This window comes from Mirounga angustirostris, unplaced genomic scaffold, assembly GCF_029215605.1.
Source record: "Mirounga angustirostris isolate CCGP_5_RB_7025 unplaced genomic scaffold, mMirAng1.0.hap1 SCAF_14, whole genome shotgun sequence".
Classification (NCBI taxonomy): Eukaryota; Metazoa; Chordata; class Mammalia; order Carnivora; family Phocidae; genus Mirounga; species Mirounga angustirostris.
The window spans coordinates 26,498,820-26,515,802 of NW_026991722.1; the positions used below are offsets into that span (position 1 = coordinate 26,498,820).

The window sequence follows — 16,983 nt, forward strand, 5'->3', positions numbered from 1 at the left end:
AGAGGAATTTGGCAATAGCTAGCAAAATTGCATGTGAAGCAGAACTGCCACTTGTAGGAACCTATCCCTAAGAGATAGTTACAAAAATACACAATGGCATGCGATCAAAGTTGTTCATTATGGCCTTACTTGAAATAACAAAAGATTGGAAACAACCCGAATGTTCATTGGAAGGGACTGATTGTTTAAACTGTGATATGTCCACAGAATGGAATGCCTTGTAGCTGAAAAATAAGTAAGGGCAAATTCTATCTCCTGATAAGGAGTGGTCTTCATAGGGTATATTAAGTGAAAAAGGAGGATGTAGAAAACCTTACATATTTTCTGTGTAAGAAAATGAGAGAGAAATGGATATGTGTTTGTCTTATATTTGTGAAAGGAAGCTAAAGAAGAATAAAGGGGGAACTAGGAAAAGCGGTTATCTAAAGGTGGGGGAAGGAAGAAAGGGATTAGGAGACAAGACTTCTCCACAAGTACCTTGTTTATAGCATTGCCTTTGGAACCATGTAAATATTTTGCATTTTTAAAACGCAATTAAAAAGTAAAAACCAAGCCAGTCCCTGAAAACCAAAATCAAATTGAAACAAATAAATTTAATTCTCTATCAAGTTGGTGACGTATCCACTCAGAGAAGAGTTACTTCAAGTGACTTTAAAATACCGTATTTTGATGGTTCGTTCATAGTGGGATAAATTCTAAGGATAAAAGCACTGCAAAGGGATGACATGATACTCGTATGGAAAACCCAAAAGATTCCACCCCAAAATTGCTAGAACTCATACAGGAATTCAGCAAAGTGGCAGGATATAAAATCAATGCACAGAAATCAGTTGCATTTCTGTACACTAACAATGAGACAGAAGAAAGAAATCAAGGAGTCGATCCCATTTACAATTGCACCCAAACCATAAGATATTTAGGAATAAACCTAACCAAAGAGGCAAAGGATCTGTACTCTGAAAACTATAGAACACTCATATAAGAAATTGAGGAAGACACAAAGAAATGGAAAAACGTTCCATGCTCATGGATTGAAAGAACAATTATTGTTCAAATGTCTATGCTACCTGGAGCAGTCTACACATTCAGTGCAATCCCTATCAAAATACTATCAACTTTTTTATAGAGCTGGAACAAATAATCCTAAAATTTGTGTGGAACCAGAAAAGGCCCCAAATAACCAAAGGAATGTTGAAAAAGCAAAGCAAAGCTGGTGGTATCACAATTCCGGACTTCAAGCTCTATTCCAAAGCAGTAGTTACCAGGACAGTATGGTATTGGCACAAAAACAGACACAGAGATCAGTGGAACAGAATAGAGAACCCAGAAACGGACCCTCACCTCTATGGTCAACTAACCTTCGACAAAGCAGGAAAGAATATCCAATGGAAAAAAGACAGTCTCTTCAACAAACGGTGTTGGGAAAATTGGACAGCCACATGCAGAAGAATGAAGCTGGACCATTTTCCTATACCATATCCAAAAATAGCCTCAAAATGGATGAAAGACCTAAATGTGAGACAGGAATCTATCAAAATCCTAGAGGAGAACACAGGCAGCAAGCTCTGAGATCTTGGTCACAGCAACTTCTTCCTAGAAACATCGCCAAAGGCAAGGGAAACAAAGGCAAAAATGAAGTATTGGGACATCGTCAACATAAAAAGCTTTTGCACAACAAAGGAAACAGTTTACAAAACCAAAAGACAACCGACAGAATGGGAGAATATGTTTGCAAAGGACGTATTGAATAAAGGGCTAGTATCCAAAATCTATAAAGAACTTATCAAACTATACCCAAAGAACAAAGAATCCAATAAAAAATGGACAGAAGACATTTCTGCAAAGAAGACATCCAAATGGCCAACAGACACATGAGAAAATGCTCAACATCACTCGGCATCAGGGAAATAGAAATCAAAACCATAATGAGATACCACCTCACACCAATCAGAATGGCTAAAATTAACAAGTCAGGAAGCGACAGATGTTGGCAGGGATGCGGAGAAAGGGGAACCCTCCTACACTGTTGGTGGGAATGCAAGCTGGTGCAGCCACTCTAGAAAACAGTATGGAGGTTCCTCAAAAAGTTGAAAATAGAGCTACCCTATGACTCAGCAATTGCACTACTGGGTATTTACTCCAAAGATACAAATGTAAGATCCGAAGGGGCACCTGCACCCCAATGTTTATAGCAGCCATGTCCACAACAGCCATACTATGGAAAGAGCCCAGATGTCCATCAGCAGATGAATGGATAAGTAAGATGTGTGTGTGTGTATATACACACACACACACACACACACACACACACACACAATGGAATACTACTCAGCCATCAAAAAGTGAAATCTTGCCATTTGCAACAATGTGGATGGAACTAGAGGATATTATGCTAAGCGTTATAAGTCAGTCAGAGAAAGACACTTATCATATGATCTCAATGATATGTGGAATTTAAGAAACCAAACAGAGGATCATAGGGGAAGAGAGGAAAAAACAAAACAGGACGAAACCAGAGAGGGAGACAATCCATAGGAGACTCTTAATCATAGGAAACAAACTGAGGGTTGCTGGAGGGGAGGGGGGTAGGGTGATGGGGTAACTGGGTGATAGACGTTAAGGAGGGCATGTGATATAATGAGCACTGGGTATTATAAGACTGATGAATCACAGACCTGTACCTCTGAAACCAATAATATATTATATGTTAATTTTAAAAAACTGCAAAGAAATCTTAAACTACATTCAGTAGTCTTAGTGTTATTAGTAATGTGGTAATTAGTTATTATTTTTAAATTGTAGATATAGGATAAAGCAAAGTAGTAATTACGCTAGTATTGGTAGTACCCACGATTTTATGTGTAAATGCAGAGATACGAATATAAAAATCAAAAAAGCCATGCATTACTAATTTTGAATTAGATCATTATCAACTCCCTTGTTCTCTTTTAAAAAATACACATTATCTAGATCTTCCACTGCAAAGGCCTAGAAGCAGTGACAACCGATGCTCAGTGGTGGCACACTACCATTTCTGAACTACTCCGTACTTGTGGCTACTAGGAGGGAGGAAATTGGAAATCTGGGTATCTGCTCTGTTTCTTCCCCTCACATTTTGTTGGAATCTATGATGAGGATGCTTCAAGGCAGGCAGTGAGAGAGGCAAATAGGAATTGGTATACAGAAAATCCACAGAACCTTTAATTGGACCTTTAGTAACTGTGATGGTGAATATACTTGTTTGGTTGTCCTATCTGAAGTTCTGTTACCAGACACCAAAGCCTTAAAATATGCTTTAATGACAGAATAATATTTGTGGAACTGAAAGTGGATTAGGCATTAAGTAGAAAACTGTAGAATCTACAGTGCATTCCTTATTTATCATGAATGTGTTAACCTCAGCTGTGGCAATTAGAAAGTCTAATTTCCCTTGCCTCTTAGACTTTTAGGCCCTCATCAGTTGCTATTGATCTGATAGCTCATAGAGGACTCACGGCTGTTCTTGTTGATTGTAATCAGTAAAGCTTTTAAAAGTTAGAAATTGTCACTTGTTGGAGAACATCAAGTTGCAAGTTTCTGTTGAGATCTTCTAGTTACTAAGTAGTTGTAACACCATGCAAAAGGAATATGCAGAAATACTAGAAAAATTAAAAAAAAAAAAACTATTTTCTTTAAGTATTGCTTATACCGCCAAAGTACATTGGACAGAATAATCTCTTAAATTTCAGATTATGGCTACAGCAAAAATTTGTATTTGATTGACTAAAGAAAGCTATTTTATTATAAAATGTATTATTACTGCTAATTACATTTTTCGACAATTAACATATTTTTTCCATTCCCAGGAATACAAACAAGTGATCCAAATGCTGTGGTCATAGGATTGGCACCAGAACATTTTCATTATCAAATTCTGAATCAAGCATTCCGGTAAGTCTTTAGCTATTTGTTTTTCTTCTGATCATATGCTCCTCTCTTCCCTTCCTGAGTCTCTGTCATGAAAGGTTATAAATATATTTTACTTTCTGGCCACCCAAATTGTACATGAGGATAGATGTCTTCAAGATCACTTCAAGATCAACATTAAATCATATTTATTACTATCTTGCTTAGTTTTTAAAAAATAATCAATATGTTAAAATGTGATGATCATTGGGGTTTCTCTTGTTTATAGAATCAATATCCTGGGGCAGAAATTCATAATAAAATTGCAGCTCCGAAGTTAGCAATTTTGTAATGGAGCCCAAGTCCATCTGCTTGGTGGGCAGAAAAGCCAATCACTGAGACACCAGGTTTGCAGCAAGGAAAGAGTTTATTCGAGAGGCAGCCAAAGGAAGAGACTGGAGGACAAGCTTCCAATCTGCCTTCTCAAAGGGGGAGAAAACAAGTGTTTTATAATCAGAGGGGTTGAGATTACATACATATTGATGAAAAGGGTAGGGAAACTATATGACTATTCATGAGAAAACATGGAGCGTGATCATTCAGCAAACATAGATGTAACATCCCATGTTCACTTTGTGGTGGAGATTTAACACCAGAATGAGGCAAAATTCAGCCCCTGATGTCAGAAGTTTATCTTGGGACAAAGGGGCTATGGGCATGCTCTGAGAGCTGGTATAAACCGAATGGGGTCTTGGGCTCGTTATCTCAGGGAAGGAATGCCGGGCTTTGCTTGTTCGTAGGCTGGAACCATATCAGATGACCTTGAGTCCAGGCTCTTGTAGAGACAGCTAGTGGATATGTTGGTGGGGCCTGAAAAGAGGTAATAGCTGATGAGGGAGCAACAGTTCTCTGAAAAGCAAGCTTTAAACTTTTCTGCTCGTTTTAACGTCATTAATCCTGTGGAGCATAGTTTCAGTTTTATCTTTTATTATCATCCCTGTGATTCTTCACTGACTATGCTATTCTCTGAAGGAAGGTGTATCATCCTGGTTAACGCTCCAAAAACAATACATGTGATTTCTTCCTCCAGTGATAATCTAGGGTATAGAGAAAAGTTGACACATTTGACCACACTTTCAAAGAAATTATTTGATAAGTGATAATGGTAGTCTGCACTGGGCTGGTAGCAGTAGGGATGAAGAAGCAGATTCAGGTAGTGTTGACATGACTTGATGGATGGTTGGGTTTAGGGAGTAAGGAAGACCATTGAGTCAAGGCGGATGTCCACATTTCTAACCTGAGCACATGTGACAGAGAGCACTCCCTGTTTGGGGTTCAGGAGGTGATAAGTTTAGGTTGGGGCTGTTTGGCCTTTGGGGTATCTAACTGGAGATGTTCTAATGGCTGCTGGTAGAAATGTGGGGAAATACAACCGAAAATTTCTAAATCTTCATTTGTGTGTCCATTTTAGTTACATGAACTTTTCACTGCCTGCTTCAAAGGGAAGACAGCATCCTGGTTCTCACACTTAAGATAAATTGGATCAGAATTTACCCGCAAATATGCTCTAGAGTGAGATTGATTTTTTCCCCTTGGATTTTTCATTTTTCATAGATTTTTCATTTTTCATCTTTTACTTCTGTCACACCATTAAACCAGCATAATTTGCCTTTCAATTTATGACAAGTTATGTAGTTCTAAATATTGCATCAATATTGCATATTGAACTTGTTTAAAAAAATTTTTTAATGGCTTGGTAAATTTTTGGTGCTTAGTTACAAAGAATGCCATAAAAACATCATCTTCTTACCAGTACGAAGATCTACAAGAATGATTCTAATGTATACTTGATGTAGAATTCCTTTCTTGATGTAGATGTCCAAAAATCAGAATGTTTGTAGGAAACTTTAAAACTCACTACAGGGTTCACACATCTGGGCACATTATTTGTTGTTGATCTTGGAAATATTTGTGGCCAAAAATAGCACTTTGGGAACAGCCTCCTTTTTTCTTTGTATGAGCATTTATTTTAGATCCTTGGTTAATGGAAACTATGGCTACGTAATGCACTTTTATTTGTGACTCCCTTATTAGTCAGTGTGGTAGTCAAGCCTTTGTTTAAAAGGAACAAACTCACTTTTTATAGTTGTTCAGTATCCATTTACTGTATTTCCTGAAGAGCTATTGCTGTGCCATATTGCTTGAAGATATACTTTGGGGTATATGGTATTAAAATTCCTTTTGCTTTACCTACTTCAGTTATCCTACTTTAGCTTCTTGGGTTGGGGGTTGGGGGTTGGGGGATGGATTATCTAACTGCTCCTTAAGTAAGGTTTACCACTATGCCAAAATCAGTTTTTATGTGAAATGGAGAACCTGCTATGATTTCTTACTTCTGAACTTAACCCACTACCTTTTATCCATTTCTCTAACCACAGAATTCAAGGAGAGGGTATTGATTGATTTTAGCTGGTAATTTGGGAAGGACATATTTAATAGGAAGTTGGGAGGTCTCTGTCTTAGATGAACACTAGACTCAGGGTAATAAAAATGTATGTTGACATAATACTGACTTTGTAATTGCTCGGATGCTGTCTAATTAGTACACTTCCCTAACCATATTGATTTTTTTAAACACTACATTTTAAAGCATTACGGTGCACTTATAGGTCAACTCTAATTTCACAAATGCACTTAACAGCTGGGTGGAGAATTAACAGAAGGATTTTAGGTCTTGCCCTTCTTTGCATATTGATGTCTCCACAGAGACTATGCCTTCCAACCAATGACTACAGCTGTTTGGATTGTGTGTGTCAAATATAGACATCTCAAATGAACCACCGATTAGTTAAATTACTATTCAGGTTGATAATGAGAATAAGCATTGGATTTTAAACCCCGTTGCATAGCTGCCTTGAATAACAGCTTCGGGGGCATATTGCCCTCAGGCAGACACATCAACCTTCCACATTACACTGCCCCTTATTTACTGTGTTTTGAATGGGTAGCCCTCCCCCCACGCACACACACACAAATGCATAGTACAGTCTGTCTACAAATGTGTCTTAAATGTCTGAATGAAATTGAGAAACCTGAATTTAAAGAATTGATTTTGGGGAAGGATAAGAACCAGCTATAGGGAACAGACATGATTTGGATTTGGATTCTAGAAGACATCCAAATCCTAAGAGCCATGGGTAGCTTTTCCCCTTTTATCTAATACTCAAAGATACAAAGAGTAATATCAACCAGCTTAAGAAATGCAAATTATCAGCACATTTGATATCCCCTGCATATCATTCCCCTATTTTATCACCCAAGACCCCAAAGTAATCATGGTTATGATTCTGTGTTTATCATTGTCATATATTTCTTTATATTTATCACATATGGTAGGTATCCCTAAACAATATGTAGTATTATTTTATGTGTTTTATACTTTATCAGTTTGCTTTATCCCCTGGTAGTATTGTTTGATAATCACCACGAATATCCATAGCTCCAGCTGATTCATTTTCACAGCTGTAGTACTTGCTTGTAGCAAGGTCTGTTTTCATCTGCTGACCTGAGTTAGAAACCCAAAGCTTGAGCATTTTAATAATGGACCAATTATAATTAAGTTTGCTGATCTCTATTAGAGAAAGGCTGCTGGGCAAACAGATCACTTAATAACTTAACTTGAACTTAGTCACAAGACTAAAAAAAAATCAGCGCAAAAGTAATATGTCTTCATTGTGGAAAAGTTTAAATGCTCAAAAAGGAAAAGAATAAACAAAATTACCTGTAATCCTGTTGTTAGAGCACCAGTTAACATGCTAGCACATAGCTTGTTTGTTTCCATGCACATAAATACTAGATAAAAATGAGAATGTATATATACTATGTGGTCACTTGGCTTTTTAAAAACCCCACAATTTGTTGTGCATGTTTTTCTATATTCTTAAATAGTCTTCCAGAACATGTTTGATTCCCACAGCATATTCCACTTTAAAAAGTGCAATACACGGGACGCCTGGGTGGCTCAGTTGGTTAAGCGACTGCCTTCGGCTCAGGTCATGATCCTAGAGTCCTGGGATCGAGTCCCACATCGGGCTCTCTGCTCAGCAGGAAGTCTGCTTCTCCCTCTGACCCTCCCCCCTCTCATGCTCTCTCTATCTCATTCTCTCTCTCAAATAAATAAATAAAATCTTAAAAAAAAAAAAAAAGTGCAATACACTGTGAAGTCATCTGCTTCCTGTTGGTTATTTCCAGGATTTTGAAGTGAGTTTTTGAAAAATGAAAACAGGTTTCTTTAAACTGTATTTATGTTTATGCCTTAAGATTGTTTTCAGAAGTATATAGTTGCTGGGTCAAAGGAATTTGGGGGGAAAACCGTAGAGAATTGCTTAACCTAGGAAAAATTAAAGTGTTTTTTTTTGTTGTTTTGTTCCCCTAAATTAAGAGCAGCTGTCCTACAGCTTCTAGAAGAGCTTCTTAAAATGTCATTGTAACTGAAGGTAAATGACACCACAACTTTCACAGTTGAATGCAGAGATGAAGGCTACTTAATAATAATGTTTTGAAACTTTGTTAATGACTTCTTTTCTATAATTGTTGCCAGGTGCAGGAATGCTCCCAAAGTCTTAGAGATGTGCAAAAATTAGGGGGTTTTTTGGTTTTGGGGAGGAGATCCTTATCACCATAAATGGTCTCTGTTCAGTGTTGAATTGCTTTCTTTTCCCTATCTCCTTAAGAAAAAATAAAATGTTTTGATTACGCCAGTATAGTTCCTTAGAAAGGGAAGAAAAAATCAACAGTAATGGGCTCAGTTATTAGTGCATTTGGACAGGAACTCCTGAATTTTTTCTAGGTGTTTAGAGCCCTGGGCATGAGGAATTCCAGAACAATGTGGCAGCAGGGCCTAAAGTAGAAATAATATTTCTGTGGGCTTTTCCTATTTTGACTACTTTAAATTAAAGTCCAGACTATAAAATAAAACACTTTGGAAATAAGAAATTGTTTAAGACTTAAGAACTTGAGTTATGTAAAGCATGCCATTAGTATAGATAGGCAGGAGGACAACTTATTATGACAGTCTGAAAATCAGAATATAGAATTGAGTTGATTATCAGTCACTAATGACTCTTATTTTTTAATCAATTGGGGAGATTCTTTTATGGTCAAGGCAGCTCTTGCTATTCCAAATAAAAGCTTCTGGTGAGTAAATCACATAAATATATTATACTGATTTTTTTGATTTGACATATAACATGCACAGTAAAGTATACAAATTGTTAGTCTGTGACTCAGTAAAATTTTACACGTAGATATGCCTGTATAACCCCCACTCTGATCAAGAGCCAGAACATCTACAGCACTCCAGAAGGCCCCCATCCCAGTCCACACAACCCCTTCCTTACGGTCACCACTATGATTGCTGTCAGTATTGCCAGTTCTTTTTTTTTTTAAAGATTTTATTCATTTATTTTGACAGAGAGAGACGCAGCGAGAGAGGGAACACAAGCAGGGGGAGTGGGAGAGGGAGAAGCAGGCCTCCCACCGAGCAGGGAGCCCGATGCGGGGCTCGATCCCAGGACCCTGGGATCATGACCTGAGCCGAAGGCAGACGCTTAACGACTGAGCCACCCAGGCGCCCCAGTATTGCCAGTTCTTGATCTTCATGTGAATGAAATCATAAAATTGTAGCATATTTGTCTGATTTTGAGATTACTCAAGTTGCATGTAGCAGTACTCAGTCTCTGTTTTGTTTCTTCTTTTTTTATTGTTGTCACTGTTGTGCGGTAGTCCAATCCACAATTTATTTATTCTACTACTAATGGGCATTTAGATTGTTTCCAGTTTGGGCTGTTATGAATAAAGCTGCTATGAATATTCCTTTACATGTCTTTGGGTAGCGTATGCACTCATTTCTCTCGGTTCTGTACCTAGGAATGAAATTACTGGGTAAATAGGGTAAGTACTTGTTTAGATTTAGTAAATATTGCCAAACAGTTTTTCCAAAATGATTGTACCAAGTCGTACTTTCCCCCTGGCTATATCAATGAGAGTTCCACTTGCTCCCCATTCTGACCAGTTTCTTGCCATTCCGTGTAATTGTAGCTATTCTATTTGGTGTGTATAGTGTATCTTACTGAGTTTCAGTTTGTATTTCCCATATGAGTAATGTTTTTATATACTTAGTGGCCATTGGACAATTTTTGTGATGTGCCCATTCAAATCTTTTGCCTTTTCTGATTGGGTTGTATTTTTCTTATTGATCTGTAGGAGCTCTTTATTTGTTATATATACAAGTCGTTGGTTGGATATATGTATTGCAGCTGACTGATCCCTGTAGGTGGTTCGCCTCTGTTCGTAGTAGGAGAATACTCTATAGAATATAGAGAATACTAATAGTATGAAAACGTGAAGTTCTTGATTTTGATGGAGTCCAATTTGTCAATATTTTCTTCTGTTCTGCTTAAGAAATCTTTGCCTACCCCACAGTCATGAAGATATTTTCCTGGTTTTTTTTTCTACCAGCTTTATTATACTACCTTTGATAAATAGGTCTAAAGTCTATTTTGAATTAATTTTTGTGAATTATGTGAGATAAAAGTTCTTTTTTTTTATACAGATACCCAGTTTTTCAGCAACATTTATTGCAAAGACCCATTCTTTCTATTATAGAATTGCTGCTTTTGACATAAATCAAGTGACTGTAGAGGCTCTGTTTCTAGATTCTTTATCTGTATTTATGCTGTTCCATACTGTCTCACATGCTGTAGCTTTATAATAAATCTTACTATCCAGTAGTGTACATTCTTCAGCTTTAACTTTTTTTTAAGATTGTCTTGGCCATTCTGCATCTTTTGAGTTTCCAGATAAATTTTGGAATCAACTTGTCAGTTCTCACAAGAAAAGCCCACTGGGAGTGTGATTGGTATATCTATGAATTGGAGTAGAATTTACATCTGAACAACGATGTCTCTTCCAGTCTACGAAAATGGAATATATCTCCACTATTTAGGTTTGATCTTTACACTCTTTAAGCAGTGTTTTGCGGTTTTTAAAATATAGGTCTTAGACTTTTTGTTATATTTATCTTTGTATTTCATGTTGTTTGATGCTATTATAAATGGTATTTCATTAAATTTCATTTTTAAGTGGTGTTGCTAATACATAGGAGTATAATTGAGTTTTTGTGTGTTAACCTCATATTTACTGATCTTATATTTACTTGCTAATTCTAATAATTTATTTGTAGAGTCTTTTGGATTAGATTTTCTACATAGATAGTTGTGTCACCTACAAATAATGACAGTTTTACTTCTCCCCTGCCAATCTTTATATTTTCATTTCTTTCTCTTGCTTTATTATACTATCTGGGACCCCAACCGCAGTACTAAAAGGTGGTGATAATAGATAGCCAGCTATTGATGAGACAGTTACTGTGTCAGTATGACCTTGGAGATATTTTGAAGGTTTCAGTTCATTGTTAATGAGATTTTCCTTTGATATACTTCATGATTTACTATTGTTTTAATTTGAGCTTTTGATAGTTTGTGTTTTTCAGGTTGATTGGTATTAGTTTTAAATGTATTGAGTGTCAAGGCTGTGGCAAACATCTAGTTTAATGGTTCTCAACCAGGGACACTTTTGCTTCCCAGGGGACATTTGGCAATGTCTAGAGACATTTTTGGTTGTCACAACTGGGGAAGAGGGTGCTACTGTCATCCAGTGAGTGGGGAGAGACCAGGGGTGCTGCTAAACATCCTCCTGCATATGGGACAGGCACTACAACAATGCATTTTACAGTCCAAAATGTTAGCTGTGCTGAGATTGAAAAGCCCTGATCCGTTTCAGCCTCTTCCATTTGATAAGAAACTGAGGCCCACAAATATGAAGTGATTTGCTGTTACCTATTTTAAGTAGCAGAGATCCCACACTTCCTATATTTATGAAGAAGAATAATTGCCATTATCGTCAGACAGATACTGTGAGAAGGTTTGCATATATCCCCTCTATTCCCCAGAAAGGTAAGCAACACTCCTCGTGTCATCTATCAGGACACTGAGACAGATGGAGCTTCATCCATTAATTTGTTCAGTAAACATTTAGTGAGAAGTGCCATGGGGTTTTTTGTTGTGTTTTGGAAGTAAGAGATACAGTGATGAGTAAAACTGATGGGCATAGTGAAAATTATATTCTAGCAAGGAAGACAGACCAATCACAGTTGAGTAAGGATGATGAGCTATGGGAAGTGATACAAAGGAAAAAGGGTGATGAGAGAAGAGATCAGAGGTGAGGAGGAAGTCTACTATATACATGTGGAGGTTGGAAATGCTTCTTTGTTGTGCTGACATTGACGCTGAGACCTGATGAATGAGCACAAGATAGCTGTGTGAAAAGTACAGGGAGCTGTGTCAAGAGTTGTGGGCTGAAGCACAGGAGAACGACGTGGTTTTTGAGAAGGTGGAAGAGACTCTGGCACACGACCATCGCTAGGGAAGGTGACTTAAAACTGGAGATGTGGGCTGCACTGAGAACTTTGGGCTTTATACTATTGGCAGTGAGAAGTTGTTGAGGGCTTCTGAGTGGGGGAGGAATGTGATCCCATCTGTACTTTTCAAACTCCCACTATTGCCTGTACAATGACTTGGAAGAATGGAGCAAGAGTAGAAAGCAGGAAGGCTGGTTAGGAGACCTTTGCAGAAGTTCAGGAGGGGAGGAAGACAGTTTTGAGATATTATTTTTGTTTTGGAATTGGAAATTACTGGATACGTTAATGAGTAAGGGTGAGGGGGCTGGGCGAAAGGGAGAAGCCAAGGATGGCTACTAGGTGTCTGGTTTGAGGACCTGGGTGAATATATTAAGATGGGAAAGGTGGGTGGGGGTGATTATTTGGGGTGGTAGAAAAAAGGGACTCTCTAGTTTGATGTTGGACATACGGGAGATGTCTGACAATTATTTAAGCTGCCATGTGATTTCATTTCCATATGCTCCATCTTCCTTGGAAATGATGAAAAGTTTGTTTTCCTAGAAAAGTTATTTAGAAAGATAGTATAGTGCATTTGGAAGAGGACTAGATTGGTTTTCAGATGTTCTCTGGGTTATAGCTCTCCTTGGCGGGGCGATTGATTGTGGCCAGCATCTCTGGATGATCTCTTCAGCCAACGACAGGGCATTGTTGGACCTGATGTTCCTTGCAACACGGTTTTGTAGCCGTGAATGTAAGTTATCCCCTTAGCTTTCCTCTCACTGCTCTGCCTAGGATTTCCATATTATGGCCCTGCTTGGTTAGGACTTGGTACAGGTTTTTTACTTTGCCTACCTGGGATTTACAGGCAAAGATATTTGAATCAGGCCTTCTTTGTGCCTTTTTTTTCCCTCTTATTTCTTGAACCTCAGTGGTTTTATAGTTAGATATAGACAGAAAATTGTCAGACTTCCTGCTGATGGATTCCTTGTTGTAACAAAAGCAACGACCCTTTGTTGCCCTGTCTAGGAAGTGTAAAAACACTTCAGGTATTGGAGTGTCTATTTTTGATATTTTTTAAATGTTTAACTATAAAAAATCTTTTCGTCTGTGTCCTAGAACACGTTTACCTTTCAGTCCATCCTGAATATGCCTTTTGGCTCTTCAAAGATTCAGTAAAGCCCATGTTACACAGAGAAGGAGGGTAGGAGCAGGAAGCACTTCCCTGAGAGATGCCTGTCCTCTCCAACCGAGTGTAGAACCAGTTCCCATTTAGGGAAATGTGGAGGAACCCACAGTTTTAGCCCTTCCAGGGAAGGCACTGAAGTACTGCCTGGGAGTTAAAGTACACACATCAATCAAGCTGATAAGTCTTATCCCCAGTTAGTATATAATAAAATATTAACAAGGCTAAATCAAATGAGTTTTTAGTTTAGCTATATAAGTGGAAAGCAATTTTGAGGTCTGTTGCATAAAGAATTCCAGTTCCGTGGTAGAGTAGCAAATAAATGGGATTGGGGGCGGGGTGACGGGGTGGGGTAGATAAATCACCCATTATTATTTCACTGCTATCAGCAGTGGTTCCTTAAGGCCAACATAGTGGCTTTATCAGGCTTCCTAACAGTTGGATTTCAAGATCTGCTTCAAGAAGTAAATTTGTATGAATATGAGTGAGTACATTTGAAGGATCTATCCTGTGCTGTGAGCAATTCGTAATAACTAACAATAAGGCCCTGTAATAGTCGAGTATGGTTTTTACTTAATAAAATATTTAATCATAAATGTCTGAATTCTGCATCTCCCACAGGAAGGCATTTCTGTGCCCACTGACAAGAATAATTTAGCAGTTTCATAGTCAAGCGCTTAATTACTCATAATTGTGAAGGGTAAGATGTGATGAATTCCTCCTCGATGGACATACTAAATATTTTAACTAAGGAGATGACTTAAAGTAAATTAAGCTAGTGAGATCATTTATTACATCGGTTAAAAGCAGCTTAAGAAATCTGTCTTGTCCCGCATGCCGTTAGATGAGAACACGCGTGCGGCTGTTTCTGCCAAGTAACCGCAGGCTGCGCTGTTGGGACGGAGGGCAGGTGTTTGGGGATGGGGCTTGGGAGGTGAGTATGAGGAAGCTGGTGTGGTTGTTTGGATTTGTGTTCGTATGTTTTGCCTGAGTCACTCATGAGGATCCTTAGCTTTATGTAGAGTTTGGTTCTTAAACTCTGGTTGGTCTGAGAGCATGTGTCCTATATCGGGACAAAGGAAGGGACTTGACAGCCTGGGCCGACCCTTAAACCTCGTTGGCGTGTTCTTCAGGGAAGATGGCCTGAAGCAGTTAGAGGTGGAATAAAGAGGTGAAGGTACAAGAGAAAGTGTTCGTAGAGTGCTCTTCTAAACTGTGAATTAGGAAGAAACTTCCATTTTGGAGTAGAAAAAGAGGAATCCAGGTATTTCCGGAGTTAGCCGAATATGGCAGCACATCACAGTTGCGTTGTGCGGTGAAAGGCTCCAGAGCCTCCTGCTTACCATTAGGGAAGGTTGAAACAACTTGTCTCATTAAGTGAAGCTTCTTCCCTTGAGTGTCTTATTTAGCTTTACTTCTCTTCATTCTCTTTCCCTGGTGATTTGGGTAAAGTGTCTGAAACCACTAAAGGTAAAAGGTTGAAGCAATCCCAAATTTAATAATCTATCACCTTTCTTTCGCATATCTGAGTGTAATTCCCAGCAGTTCTTCGCGAATTCATTAGAAGACAGCAAGTCATTAAAAGTTAATAAGAAACTGTTTCCGTGAGTGTGAATAAAACCACTTTGTGAGTCTGACATTCTTTTCCAGTTGTAAAAGCCTTGCTTTTAGCCAGTTTCCATTTTCTCTGTCTCCCTAGCTTACTCCTGGATGGGGCACCTCTGATAGCAATCCACAAAGCCAGGTATTACAAGAGGAAAGACGGCCTCGCCCTGGGGCCCGGACCATTCGTGACAGCTCTGGAGTATGCCACAGACACCAAAGCCACAGTCGTGGGAAAACCAGAGAAAACGTTCTTTTTGGAAGCGTTGCGGGGCACTGGCTATGAACCTGAGGAGGCCGTCATGATAGGAGATGTAAGTAGAAAAACCCAGGAAATGCCCGGAGCTTACCTGTCATGCGGGCAAGAGCCAGCTTCGAGTTACTGCTTTGAAACACAGGCAGACTCTCACTGCAGGTATCGGATGGTAGTAAGTGGGTACCTATAACAGGCTTGCCAGAGCTGGTTAGTGATCCTCCTGTAAAGAATTGAAATTTTGATCACTTCTGACATTGTTCATAATGTGGTGAGATATGTGTACAATCGAAAGACCACTAAATGCAAGTCAATTAAGTGCTGTATATGTCTTTGTGAAGAAAACCTCTACACAAATTTAAGGTTTTTTGAATATTACGTATACAGAGAACAACGTATACCGACAGAATTCTGCCATTATTGATTTTTTTTCCTAGTACATGTTTTATGGAAGAACTTCTCAGTCAGAGTGCCACAGATAGCTACAGATATTGATTGCCTCGGCCCTCTGAGTGGTAGGGCTGGACCTGGACAATTGGAAGCTCTAGCCAGTGACCTCTGGCCGGGAGCACCTTGCCATTTTCCCCCAGTGTCCTGGGAAAATGTTATTTTCTATGTGTGCCGAGAGGGGAAAAGAGCTAGAAAAAAGCACACTGCCTTGTGGCAAGGAGACGGCAAGGATTATATTTCAATCTGAAGTCAATGCATTAGGCTGGAAGGGACCATGGAGGTTGTCCGGTTCAAACCTCGTCATTTGATAGACTGGGGTACTGGAGCCCAGAGAGCTAAAGCTCCATGCCTGAATTCCCACAGCTAATGAGTGGCCCAGCCGGAAGTAGAACTCAAGGCTCCGGACTTCCTCCAAAACAAACTGTGGATCCCTCGCTTGCCTCACTTGTGATGGTGCAGATAGAGCTCGGTGTTCCTCGTTTCCCTGTCCGCTTCCTTCCTCACTCACCTGAACCCAAACAGGACAATCACTAAACTTGATGTTGCTTTGAGAAGCCATCTTTTCGGTCACATCTTTTCCTCTTGGCAAGCCTTTAGCTGACTTTCCTAGGCAAATGCGTGTTTGAAGAAGTGGGGACGTCAGAATTCTTTATCCCAGGAGTTTCTGGTCTGAGGACAGGGTGGGAGGCAGGAAGGGCACGTGGTGGCAGTGTTCAGCTGCTTGGAGGGTTGCTTGTTACCCCAGAGACGACGGGTTTTCCCTCCCTTCCCTTGTCCATTTTTCCCACCTCCCTTCTTCCTTCTCTCCCTCTCCCCCATCTCTGCCGCTTCACTAGGGCAAGTTTAGATGCAATGGAAGGTTTTAAGTTAGACCTTGAATGAAGATTTTGATATTCTAAAACTCATTTCCAAGGTCTATTGTTGAATGATATTAATGATTTTTGAGGAAAAGACTTTTCTTCAGGCATGGTCTGAATGAGTCCTATCTGTAAAGTCCTATAAAGACCTAAGATGACAGGATTGATTTTCTTTCTTTTTGGGGGGGGGGTGAGGAGGGGCAGAGGGAAAGAGAGAGAGAAAATCTTAAGCAGGCTCCACACCCAGCAGAGAGTCCAACGCAGGGCTCGACTCACAACCCTGAGATCGTGACCT

At 39.1% G+C, this 16,983-nt stretch overlaps 1 protein-coding gene across 1 annotated transcript in view; it reads left to right on the plus strand.

The window, feature by feature from the left end:
* The window catches only part of HDHD2 (haloacid dehalogenase like hydrolase domain containing 2), a 36,074-nt gene that overhangs the window by 12,923 nt on the left and 6,168 nt on the right, over positions 1 to 16,983 (plus strand). The window contains exons 4-5 of the mRNA XM_064577643.1: positions 3,846 to 3,930; positions 15,226 to 15,442. Coding sequence (XP_064433713.1) covers positions 3,846 to 3,930; positions 15,226 to 15,442 — 302 coding nt within the window. The remainder of the gene's footprint in view (positions 1 to 3,845; positions 3,931 to 15,225; positions 15,443 to 16,983) is intronic.